Source organism: Neofelis nebulosa, chromosome 10 (assembly GCF_028018385.1).
Source record: "Neofelis nebulosa isolate mNeoNeb1 chromosome 10, mNeoNeb1.pri, whole genome shotgun sequence".
NCBI lineage: Eukaryota > Metazoa > Chordata > Mammalia > Carnivora > Felidae > Neofelis > Neofelis nebulosa.
The window spans coordinates 72,239,455-72,251,571 of NC_080791.1; the positions used below are offsets into that span (position 1 = coordinate 72,239,455).

General features: G+C 40.0%; 1 protein-coding gene across 27 annotated transcripts in view; it reads right to left on the reverse strand.

Moving 5' to 3' along the window:
• Positions 1-12,117, reverse strand: part of SOX6 (SRY-box transcription factor 6) — a 693,774-nt gene that overhangs the window by 15,570 nt on the left and 666,087 nt on the right. For 23 of the 27 annotated variants that reach the window (XM_058688340.1, XM_058688339.1, XM_058688348.1 and 20 more), the window contains 2 exons: positions 5,684-5,917; positions 2,833-3,049 (listed from right to left, as the gene is read on the reverse strand). In XM_058688340.1, coding sequence (XP_058544323.1) covers positions 2,833-3,049; positions 5,684-5,917 — 451 coding nt within the window. The remainder of the gene's footprint in view (positions 1-2,832; positions 3,050-5,683; positions 5,918-12,117) is intronic. The other 4 variants (XM_058688361.1, XM_058688357.1, XM_058688364.1 and 1 more) reach the window with 1 other exon arrangement.

Genomic DNA, 12,117 nt, shown 5'->3' on the forward strand with positions numbered 1-12,117 from the left:
ACCTGGCTTCACATTGCAAGTATTACCAAAGCTGGGCAGAGGAAAATACTCAGCACTGAAAATTAAAGAATAAGACATTCTGGTCACTGCCTGCACATCTGTAGCTCCATTCTATAGTCTTAAATGGTCCTTCCATAAAGGACCCACTGCACTACTGGAAACAGAATCCTTAGTCTCTAAATTTCAGAGCTCCTCTAATACCATCATACACCACAACCAAAGGTTGTAGGCACTCTTTTTTCAAATAGCACAGCCAAACTCATAACTGTGCCAGAATAGGGCACAAAATAGAAACGTATTTTGAGGACAATCCCTCAGTCATTAGGCGTGATGGAGGCAGAGACCTAGATTTAAACCCTTGCTCTTTCTGACCTTTTGGCAGCCACAGAACCTTTTCTTTACCTTATTTAGAGGATTATGTGATTTATATACCTAAAGTGTCTAGTGTGCAGTAGATCTTCAATAAAAGGTAGATGCTGTCGAGTTGTTTTAGTTGTTTTTTTTAATTTTATTTTACATGCATTGCTGTGTGTTGAATTATTTTGATCCAGAGCCACTTCAATGTACCCTTTGATAAGGGGAAATAAATTAAATAGAGTTGCTACAGCTCATATTTTCAAATAATTATCAGGGACCTAAAATGGTACCTTTGACAGCCTTCCAGACTATGGCAAGAGACACCCATTACATATCGCTTGATACATAGGGACATGACTGGAATAAACAGAGGGGATCGCAAAGGTTCTCAAACTTAAACTTTTGATTCTCTGCTCAAAAGAGATTGCATATGGTCTCAGAGACAGGATTAAAAGGAGACATTTATCACACAGTTAAAATAAATTTGTATTTTGTTTCATGTGACCCTACTTCCCAAAGTGCACTATGGATTGGTATTTTTTATAAATCGTCTAAATAGCCAGTAAATAGCCTACTTATATTGCATTGTATTACTGATGTTAAAAGTATTTTTTTTTTTTTAATTTTTTTTTTCAATGTTTTTTATTTATTTTTGGGACAGAGAGACACAGAGCATGAACGGGGGAGGGGCAGAGAGAGAGGGAGACACAGAATCGGAAGCAGGCTCCAGGCTCCGAGCCGTCAGCACAGAGCCCGACGCGGGGCTCGAACTCACAGACGCGAGATCGTGACCTGGCTGAAGTCGGCCACCCAACCGACTGCGCCACCCAGGCGCCCCAAAAGTATTATTTTTAAAAACACAAACATTTACCATACAGAAGAATTCGATAAACCTACTTTGGCATATGTCATCATCTGTTAAGAGATTGAGATTCTCAAATAACAAAGTGGCTTAAGCCTCCCTTACCTTGCAAAAGTTCTGCCACAGAGTAAAGAAGTTCATTGACTATATGGTATGAAATAAAATATAGTTTTATTGTGATAGTAAATCTGTATTTAATAGTGATGATAGTGGTAAAATATCACCTTTACTGATATTGTACCAAGCACCATAAAAGTACTTTCAAAAACACTGCCTCATTGAATCCTCTCAACAATTGTATGACATCAGTACCGCTATTCATTTCATTTCACACACGAGGAAACAGAGGCTCAGAGAAGTTCAATAACTTGCCCGGGCAGGTGGCCCAGTGTTTGAACCTCGTGGTCAAACTCCAGTGCTCCTCTCTAGAGCACTCTCATGTATGGCACAGATTCATGGCCCAGACCGCTTTCATTGGCGTGGTTTTTTTTTTTTTTTTTTTAATTTACTATTCCAAATTAATTTTATGCTTTAAATACATGCTTCTGAAACCAACTTTTTGTTCCATGAGGTTGTTGTTTTCAGTGTCTTTAAAACTAAGCAGGTCTTTACTTTTCCTCTGAGGCACATCTCTCAGCTCCAGGTGAGGCTGTCCCATGTGCCCTGGCGTGCGGCATAGCTCCTCATGGCTCCTCCCAGCTAACAGTGAGCCCAGCTGCCTCTAACTCCATTTCTCTCTCTCAAGCCCCGTCCCAAGTATCTTCCCAAGCTGATTGCAGCCGCCTCAGGCCAGTGCCTCCAGCAAGGTCCTCTGGTTTATCACCCCTGTGCCTCTAGGTCTGGGTGTGCTGGAACCTACAGGCGTCTGCATCCCCGCTTATCCCCATGGCTGTGGTTACAAAGGGCCTCTTTTAAATGCAGACAGCCAGTCAGCCAACTCGAAATTTATACCAGAAATCTATTACCTAATTTTTAAACAAAATGACATGAAATCAGACTTGAAGATATCAAAAACATGTCTAGTTTCTGATTTAAGCAAGAAAATCCACATTGTTATTGCTTCCACCACAGAATAATTTACTGCAACAGGAGTTCTGGATCTTACGCCAAAAATGAGGTCCTCTAACCAATGTCAAGGCCAATTATCTTGTGGTAGATCCCACAACAAAAGCAGACTATTGTGATTAGAGTCAGAAGCACCACCCAGAGAAGCTGGAAAGCTTCTGGGGATTTCTTAAGGTTAGTTTTTATTTTTTCTCCCCATATGTCTGCTTAAATAAACTACCAGAAACATTGTGTGTGGGCACTGAACATCTAAGATTAGTTTGCGAGACAAGGAGAGGGGCGACGAGGTTTGTTTTGAGGTGTTGAGCAGGAGCCAGGCTGCAAGACCGTGCGCACGTGCGTGTGTGTGTGTGTGTGTGTGTGTGTGAGAGAGAGAGAGAGACAGAGACAGAGAGAGAGACACTGCAGAGATCACCACAGCCTAGTCCCTGGATAGGTCTTGATCTCCTTCCTTCCCCAAACTCCTTCCCAAATACACTGCCAGTAGCCATCCTGTGGTTTCCTAGTGGGAGGGGAAAGCCCAGGTGGCCACATTCAGGAACACTCACCCCACGGTAAAGAACTGCCTCATCTCCTGTCTCCGAGACCTCATCAGTTGCTTATATTCCCCGATCCGGAGCTTTTTGCCATCAACAATGCAGGTGCGTTTCGGTCGAGGTTTGTATTTATAGTTCGGGTACTTCTCTAAGTGGATCTTGCTTAGCCGGGCCTGCTCTTCATAGTAAGGTTGCTTCTCTTGGTTGGACATGGATTTCCAGCGAGACCCTAAACAAAAACAGCCGTTAAGTACCCAAGTGGTCAAGGCAACATATTCATGGAAACTACTGGGTATACCTTCCCACCGCTTTACTCACCTGTGGCTCTGGGTAGCTCCTACCACTGCATCCCACTGAGCCTCCCCAGCAGTCTTGTATAGACCATAGAGCAAAGAATAATTTTGTATATGGCAACATTTATTACATTATTTCTTTCAATGACTTAAAGCTGGTGCTACAAAAAGTATATTATTTTAAAACATGTCTCTGCTGCTTAAAGATCGCCTCCTACACCAATGTCTTTCCCTCATCTATTGGTCGTCTATCTCTCAAAGGGTGAAAAACTGAAACTTCCAAAGCATACTCTCAAGGCTGACAGGATTCTCAGAAAAAGCTCTCCTGCTTTCAGAGATTCAAACGTCTGTCAACTTGTCCAGGCATCTTTAGGGAAGCTACTTACTGAGAAGGTGTCGGCGGATGTGGTATCCTTCCATATATAAAAACCCACTGTGCGCACTGTCTCCCCTGGCCTAGGGTAATTAAAAAGCCTAAACTCTACTTAAGTTCTAGCTTTCGAACCGGAAGGTACAGTTGGAATGATATATACCATTTTCAAGTACTACAAATGTTCATTCAGAGCTGTACCAATGACAGCACAAAAATTTTTAATGTGGTTTATAGAGGAAGAAGGAAAAGTATTCACTTCTCTAATATTGTTTATAAAGAATTACCTAAACACTTGACAAAGAAGGGATGTGTTTTTTTACATGTATCAAATTGCATTTTTGTGTGTCGCTGGTGAATAAAGCGGTAACAGCTGTGCTGACTGGATGTTAGCTAATCTTCAGTGGAGATTTTTCATACATAAACAAATGGAAAGTCGTACAAATCTTCTCTGTAGCCAGCAGTATCCTGGTCTGCTTTAATAGCACATCCATCCCTGTTCTTTCCTGATTGTTGTGCAAAAGTTGTGTAGAAAGTCTACACAGACAGACTTCTCCGTGTTCTGCTGACTCCCAGTAGCTTAAAGCCCCAGTTAACAGAGGATTCTTGGCACTCTTGAAATGCTTGTGCTTCAAAGTTTATATTTTAATGAATACACTTACTATATTCTTAATAATTTTTTTTCACAGGGTGCACACCAAGAATATAGATTCCCTACAGCTGCCAAGATGGAAACAGAGAGTTTCTATGCCCATCTGAGAGCTTACTCATGCTGCTACTAAAATGGCAAAGGAAGAAGAAGAAGAAGAAGAAGAAGAAGAAGAAGAAGAAGAAGAAGAAGAAGAAAAGAAAATTTCAAAATTAGGTACCAAATTCAAGGACAGAGAAACTGATTTTCTTTTAAATGTCTATTAATTAGAAAAACAAAATTAACATGTCCATCAGGAACCTTTTGGTTTCAAAGGTACTTAAATTCAAAAGAATAATACTATCCCTGTGTATATCTCAGAAACTCTAAACATAAAACCCTACCTAATTGTAGTGACATTTGGCATCCATCTTGAAATTCAAATATCTCAAGGAATAAAAGGGAAAAACTTACTTTTTAACATTTCACCACTATTTGATCTTATGTGTGTTTTAAATTTTCTTAGAGGTTACTGCCTCACAATGTCTCAGAATCAAGTTAAATTATTTATGCAGTGACAAAACGTGTATTTGTGTATGTCCAGATCACTGATATTTACTAAGGTTAAATATTTATTGCTTTTGAACAAAACATTTAAAAAATGAAAACCACAGTTTAAGTCTGTAATGTTTTTCAGCTTCTTAAACGGCTCCCTTTGAGGTTTTGTCACATCATGACAGCTTAAATAGAACAGTGCCTTCTGTGTTTTTTCTTTTTAAAGAGGAAACATGTTGACTGTAATGCTACATGTTGAATAAAATATGTTCAATATGTTGAACACAATAATTCCAAACTGTATAATCTGCACTAGCAGGCTTTACACTAATAGAACGAGGTTTGAGTTTAATCCTGAGAAACAGGAGAATCACTCTGGCAATTTACCACAAAACGGGCCTCTGCCCTGTGGTCTATGTGTTCAACTCACTGCTATGAAATTTGAACTCGTCATATCTTATTAAAGTAAATGTAGTTTCATTTTACAAGTTTTAAAGTTATCATTAGAGGCACTGTTCAACACTCCATGAATTTCACACTATTTTGGGGCTCACCCTAGTTCCTGATGAGTCCTTTCAGAAGGATATATGAACCCAAGAACACTAAAGCAGAAAACTGTAGGATCTGTGAATGTTTCCAAGGTTTCGGAGCAACTTAGGGATTTAAGAAGACTGAATAAGAAAAGGAGATAAGGCTTGTCTCCACCAATCCGGTTTAGCAGTACCTTTCACAGTTGCCAAATTCACAGTATTAACACACTATAAATAGTTTTGTCTCTAAAATAAGTTTTTTAGTCAGTCCTTCCCTGGCACCTCGTGGATACACAACCCCTAAACCTAAATGTCACACTGAAGGGTGGGGGACACAGAGATGGTGACGAAGTCTCTTGTGGCAGCTTGCTGAGCTACATCTAACCTCTGCAAACCACGGTCTCCCTTAGGTGACAAGTTATGCCCCTGTTTTCCACTCTGGGGGGCACTCACAGGGTAGGAGGTCAGTATCAGCGACTGCACTCACCTAAGATTTTGCTAATGTTGGAGTTATGCATGTCGGGGAAGGCCTGAAGGATTTTCCTCCTCTCATCCTTCGCCCAAACCATGAAAGCATTCATTGGTCGCTTGATGTGTGGCTCGCTGCTGGCCCGGCTGCGGGCATCCCTGTAGACTCGTGCTTCAGCCACAGTGGCGCCTCCTGTTGGCCAACAATAATACTGCTGTAGTTTAGCTGCAGAGCCATTCATTGCTTTACTTCCTGTAATGTCAGGGCAGGAAGAACAAGATGGGTGCAAACATTATTATCTGAGTAACGTAACACAGCTTGCCGCCTGGTTCAGCTGTTTTCCCTACGCCCTTCTCTTCGTTTTAAGTGACCTCTTGGAAGAAGACAGTTTCAAATGACAATTCTATAGGCCCTTCTGATGGAGGCCTCAAAGACACACTGGGCAGAATTAATTTTGTATGTTTTATGCACCTAGTACATTTTTACTACAGGCACTTGCAGGTGGTGATTGTGCAATGACTGGCATTATTTTATGGTAACCTTTCCTGATGCGAGTCTTCCCTTCAAAAGCAGGCTCTCACCTATCATCTTAGCCTCATTTGCCAAAAACCGCAGCCACTTCAAACTATCTCTTTACCTCAAATAGAATTCTCTTTCACAATATTGTGCCCTCTCCAGCACTCCTCTCGCTGCCTGGAAGCCCTTTCTACTCCTTCACTAGGTCCCACTAAGTCCCACTCATCCTTCAAGACCTAGTCACGTGTGGTGTGCTTCATGAATTAGTAAATTCAATAGAAAATATTAATTGAGCAATTACTATGAGTTAGGCATTATGGCAGCGGCTAGGGATGCAAAGGTAAATAAAAGCAATCCCTGCGTTTAAGGAGCGCACAGATCAGAGGGGATACGGGCCCCAGGCAGTTATAATAGTGTGTGATAAATGCTGTAATACTGCAGTATACAGGGTACCAGAAGGGCATCAGACAAGACAGTCAGCAAATGCCTCTTAGAAAAGGTGAAGGGTAAGCTCTCTTGTGGAGGATGAATAAAAATTATCGCGTGAATAGGGGGAGGCAGACGGGAAGGGTAATTCAAGCCATTGGAGCAGCATTCACAATGACGTTCCCCAGGCTGCACTCATTCCTTTTTCTTTTATGCTACATGAAATTACTTGTTTATGTGACTATCTCTCTCTAATCTTTCCACTCCATCCAAAGGAATATGAAACCCCTAAAGTTGGTGTTTCTGTTTTACTCATTCTTGTATCCCCGGGATTTCCCACATTGTAGATATTCAATAAATATTTATTAAGTAAAAGATTGGTTTTCAACTTATATGCAAACTAGTAGACTCAAAGGCATTTATTTCAAGGGTCCTGATACAGTTGTCTGCTGTTTAAGCGTAGTCCTTTAACATTCCCCTATGAAACTCTATCTAAACCTCTGATATTTTATAGTTTCTGAAGAGATGACTCTAGCTAGTAACATGCTAGATTGAAAGTTCCTTGACAATAAGGCAGGAACTGGCTCTCCTTCAACTGCTGTCTCCCTAGGCTCTGGTGAAGCACTTGGCATATAGAGATTGAATTAGTAAAATATGTTAAATTGGTGAATGAGTAAATGAGTGAATAAATGAATGGACACAGCTTTTGCTTGTTTTCAAGAACGCTGCTAGTGTCACATACTGATATACGCTTTGCAGTGTGGCATCTACGACATATCCCCCTATAGATTGAAAACTTCTATAGTTAAACGTAAAGTGGTTCGACTGATGGCCTCAGCCAGGTTTTCTGCTGCATAAACAGGAAAGCCAACTCCCAAAAGTTTAGAAGCAAAATACACATTAAAACCAACATTTCCACTTTCTGGAAAAAGTAAAGCCTTTCAGCTCAGTGGAGTGATTATACAGGAACAACATGACCCAATCAATCTCTGGCCCTTCTACTCTATTTCTAGATACCTTGATTAAGTAGAAATTTGTTTGTGTCAGAGCTAGTAATAAATTAGAACATTAAAGTGCACTATTATTTGACAAATATGATCATCATTTATAGCAAACAAAAGACAGGATAAAGGGGCCCCGACTGGCTAATATTATCAATTCTTTTCTAAACATGAAAGAGGGCAGTGGGGCCACTTTGTGAAGACCATGCAAAAATAATATATTTTATAAAGAGCCCTTCTTTTAGGCCTACTAGACAGAATGATCCCTTACATGAAACGTCTCGGATCCCAAGATGCATAACTAATCTGCTACCTTTTTGCCACCATACCCACAGTACATTAATTTCATTTAAAATGCACTGACCATACAGGATAAATTGATTTCACTTTATATGGGTTTGACAGCCATGTTTATTGTGCAGTGAAATGTAGTGTAGCTTCCAGCTGACAATATCCATCAACACAGGGCAATATGCTGACTGCTGGGCCAGATGAAGGCATACATTACTCTGGAAGTGAAACACTCATTCAGATACGACAGTGTCTTCTCCTGAGGATCACCATGGTAATTTATGATGCCCTCAGTGCCATTACTTTACAACTGACATGGATTCAGCAATTTATATACTTGCATGCATGCACATAAAAGGAGACAGGCTTGTGGAGAATGTCAGAGGCAAAAACATTTCAATAGTATTCTAAGGTAACTACTATGCCACAGGTGATTAACATTTGAGATTTGCTTTTACCATCCTAGCTTTCTCTCTACCTCTAGCAAAACCAAATAGTCAGCTTCCATTTATTTGTTGATTTAAAAGATGTATTTCATTGTGAATGGGAAGTTTTACTCTCCTATGGACTGATGGAAATCATGGTGGCTTTTCAGACTCGGCTCTTAGTAGATCCTCTACTCCATACCAGTTGATTCTCTCAGACATGCCATACATATATGCCCAATCTCTCTCCCTCTCATTCTGTACCTCAGTCTTAACAAACACTTCCTATTCTTCTTTCAAGGAACAGAGCTCAGGTCTCACCCCACCAACTACCCTACATCAACCTTGCCCCTTTCTCCCATAGTGCATGTTGTCTGCATGACATTGAATTCATTTACAGAGCAGATATCTGGGACTCACCATAAATTGAGAAATTCAAGCACAGTACAAAGTATAAAAATGTGAATTAAGAAATAGAAAATGCATCTCTTTTATCTTGCCTCCTCTCCTCTCTTCCAAGGAAAGTCAAGTAAAAATGAATGAGGACATAGAAATGAATGAGCTAAATTAGGAATGTTATATCAATGAACCAAGATTTGAGTAGAGACTTATCCAGGGAGACCAAGGTTTGAAACCACTTTTATACTGGACTGATATGTGATCAGAGTCAGAATTTTAAGAAAGTATTAAGAGGGCACAAAACCAAAAGAATATTTAGAAAGTGCTCCTTAACTTACCTAAACTTTGCTTCATAAGACAAAATGATTAGGGAATTATTGTGGCAGCAGTAGAAATACATATGACTGGATATGTGTGTATAAAGTCCAAAATTTTAAAATGAAGATTGTATATTATATAAACCTTTTTAAACACATGAGGAAGATTCTATAGGATACTATAGAATTGTTTTCAAAAGGTGTGCTATTATTAGTCTGAACATTTGAAGCCTAAAATCCACTTTCTGTTATAATTAAAATCTACATATCAAGTGTAACTTCATACTGCTTCATTCATTTTTGAAAATAACACCAAGCTAAAAAAAAAAAAAAAAAAAAAAGCACTTCATTCTAAAATAGCCAATACTAGGGCACCTCGGTGGTTCAGTTGGTTAAGCATCAGCTCTTGATTTGGGCTCAGGTCACAATCTCACAGTTTGTGAGATTGAGCCCTGTGTCAGGCTCTGTGCTGTGTGGAACCTGCTTAGGATTCTCTTTCTCCCTTTATCTCTGCCCCTCCCCCACTGCCCTCCCTCCTCTCTCTCTCTCTCTCTCTCTCTCTCTCTCTCCTCTCTCTCTCTCTCTCTCTCTCAGTAAACAAACAAACAAACAAACAAACTTCAAAAATAAATAAATAAGCGGTGCCTGGGTGGCTCAGTCTGTTTGGTGTCCGACTTCAGATCAGGTCATGATCTCACAGTTTATGAATTCGAGCCCCAAGTCTGGCTCTGTGCTGACAGCTCGGAGCCTGCAGCCTGCTTCAGATTCTGTCTCCCTCTCTCTGTCCCTCCCCCATTTGCACTCTGTCTCTCTCTCTCATAAAAATAAATAAACATAAATAAATAAATAAATAAATAAATAAATAGTCAGTGCTCTCCGTCAGAATCCAGAATGGTCCTAGGGAATGTCTCACAATTCTATGATGGAGTGCCTTTTACTTTTTTTTTTTTTTTTTAATTTTTTTTAACGTTTATTTATTTTTGAGACAGAGAGAGACAGAGCATGAACAGGGGAGGGGCAGAGAGAGAGGGAGACACAGAATCCGAAACAGGCTCCAGGCTCTGAGCTGTCAGCACAGAGCCTGACGCGGGGCTCGAACTCACGGACAGTGAGATCATGACCTGAGCCGAAGTCGGATGCTTAACCGACCGAGCCACCCAGGCACCCCTAAGTGCCTTTTACTTTTAAGAGCAGAGGAATCATTTGTGAGTTCAATGTTCATGATACATCTCCTCATGGAAAGCAGTTAGAGAAAGCCTAGACCAAAAGCTATGTACCTAGAGACTACTACTTTCAGGCCGACCTAAGTGTCTTTAATTAAAAGCAATAGAAATCATAAATGACAGGTACTGAAAGGCCAGGAGGTCAATAGCACCACACTAGGCACCACGGGAAAGAACTGTTCCCTGTACACCAGGAATTCCTGCTCTCTTCAACTTCTCCAGGGGGCTTGGTTTGATTAATTCATCCTTTGTCTCCCATATCGTAGTTCAGTAAAGGCAAACTTTCAGTTAGACAAAGAAAGATAGTCTATGGGTAGAAAACAGAAATTGCCAAGGCAAAGACCTCCTTAGGAATCTGTGATTTAAATGATTTAAAATGAAGACAGAAAGTTGAGTTTTTCCAGGTGGGCTGGAAAGAAGGCCAGTGTAACCATCATAGCCTATGGCAATGGTCCTGAACTAATCCTAGAGAGGCCCCCTTCCTGGGTAAATTCCAAGGGTTATATGAGTGAATGAGTAAGTGGTAAGTGTTTGGTATGTGTGTTCTTCCCTAAAGAAGAACTTTGGCTAATTCTATAATGTGCCTAGTAATCATTTATTTATGCATTAATTCAGCAAACACTTCTGACAAATTTCAGATAGACCCAACATTGTGATTGGGTATACAAAGAATGATAACACATGTGCCTTTTTTTAAAGGGATTTGGTCCAGTGAGGGAAACAGACACATAAACAGAAAATTACAAAACAGCATAAGTGCCAACAAAGGTAATTTAAAAGTACTATGAAAGCAGAGGAGAGGGGCTACTAATGTTGTTGGAAGGAACAGAGATGAATATCAGGGAGGCTTCAGAGATGCAGCGGTGCTTGAGCAGCATCTTAAAGGAAGAGGAAAAATTTACCAGCAGGTATGGGTGCGAAAGTATTCTAGGCTGGAGAATCTGTGTGAATAAAGACACAGAGATACAACAAAATGGTGGTAGAGTTTTAGGGAATAAAAAGAAGCTGACTCTGGCTTGGGCTTATAGAAGAATATAGGGGAAATTAGAGAAGTAGAAGACAGATTTCTAGGTACCTTGAATGCCAAGTGAAGAAGTCTTCAAAGTTTTTAAGTGGGGGAGTGACATGAACAAATATATTCAAGAAGACATCAAAATGGAAATCAAATGAGAAATTACCTCTGAATAATTCTCAATAAATCTCAATGATTACTAATGAACTGATAATAAACCTATAATTTATAATCTGCAGTATGCAATATACAGTAAAAGATTACTAGTTGTACAAAAAAAAAACCCACTAAAATATGACCCAGAGATAATAACAACCAAACAAAACAGAACAAACAAATAAAACCTCAACAGAAGGAGAAACTGAGATGACTCACATAGTGTAATTAACAAACAAGAGCTTTAAAGTAACCATTATAAATATGTTTGAGAACTTAAAAGAAAAGATTATCATAATGAATACATAGACAGGGTCAGGGGATGCTTCAGCAGGGAAATGAAACTTGAAAGAGAAATGGAAATTCTAGAACTGCAAAATATATTTGACATGAAAATTCACTGATTGGATTTCACAGAAGTTTGGAGTGCAGATAAAGGGTCAGTGAAGTTGAAAATACAACAAAAGAGGGGTGCCTGGGTGGCTCAGTCGGTTAAGCTTCCGATTTCAGCTCAGGTCATGATCTCACAGTTTGTGAGTTTGAGCCCCACGTTGGGCTCTGAGCTGACAGCTCAGAGTCTGGAGCCTGCTTTGGATTCTGTGTCTCCCTCCCTCTCTGCCTATCCCCTGCTCACATTCTGTCTCTATCTCTCTCAAAAATAAACAAACATTAAAAAAAAAAAATCA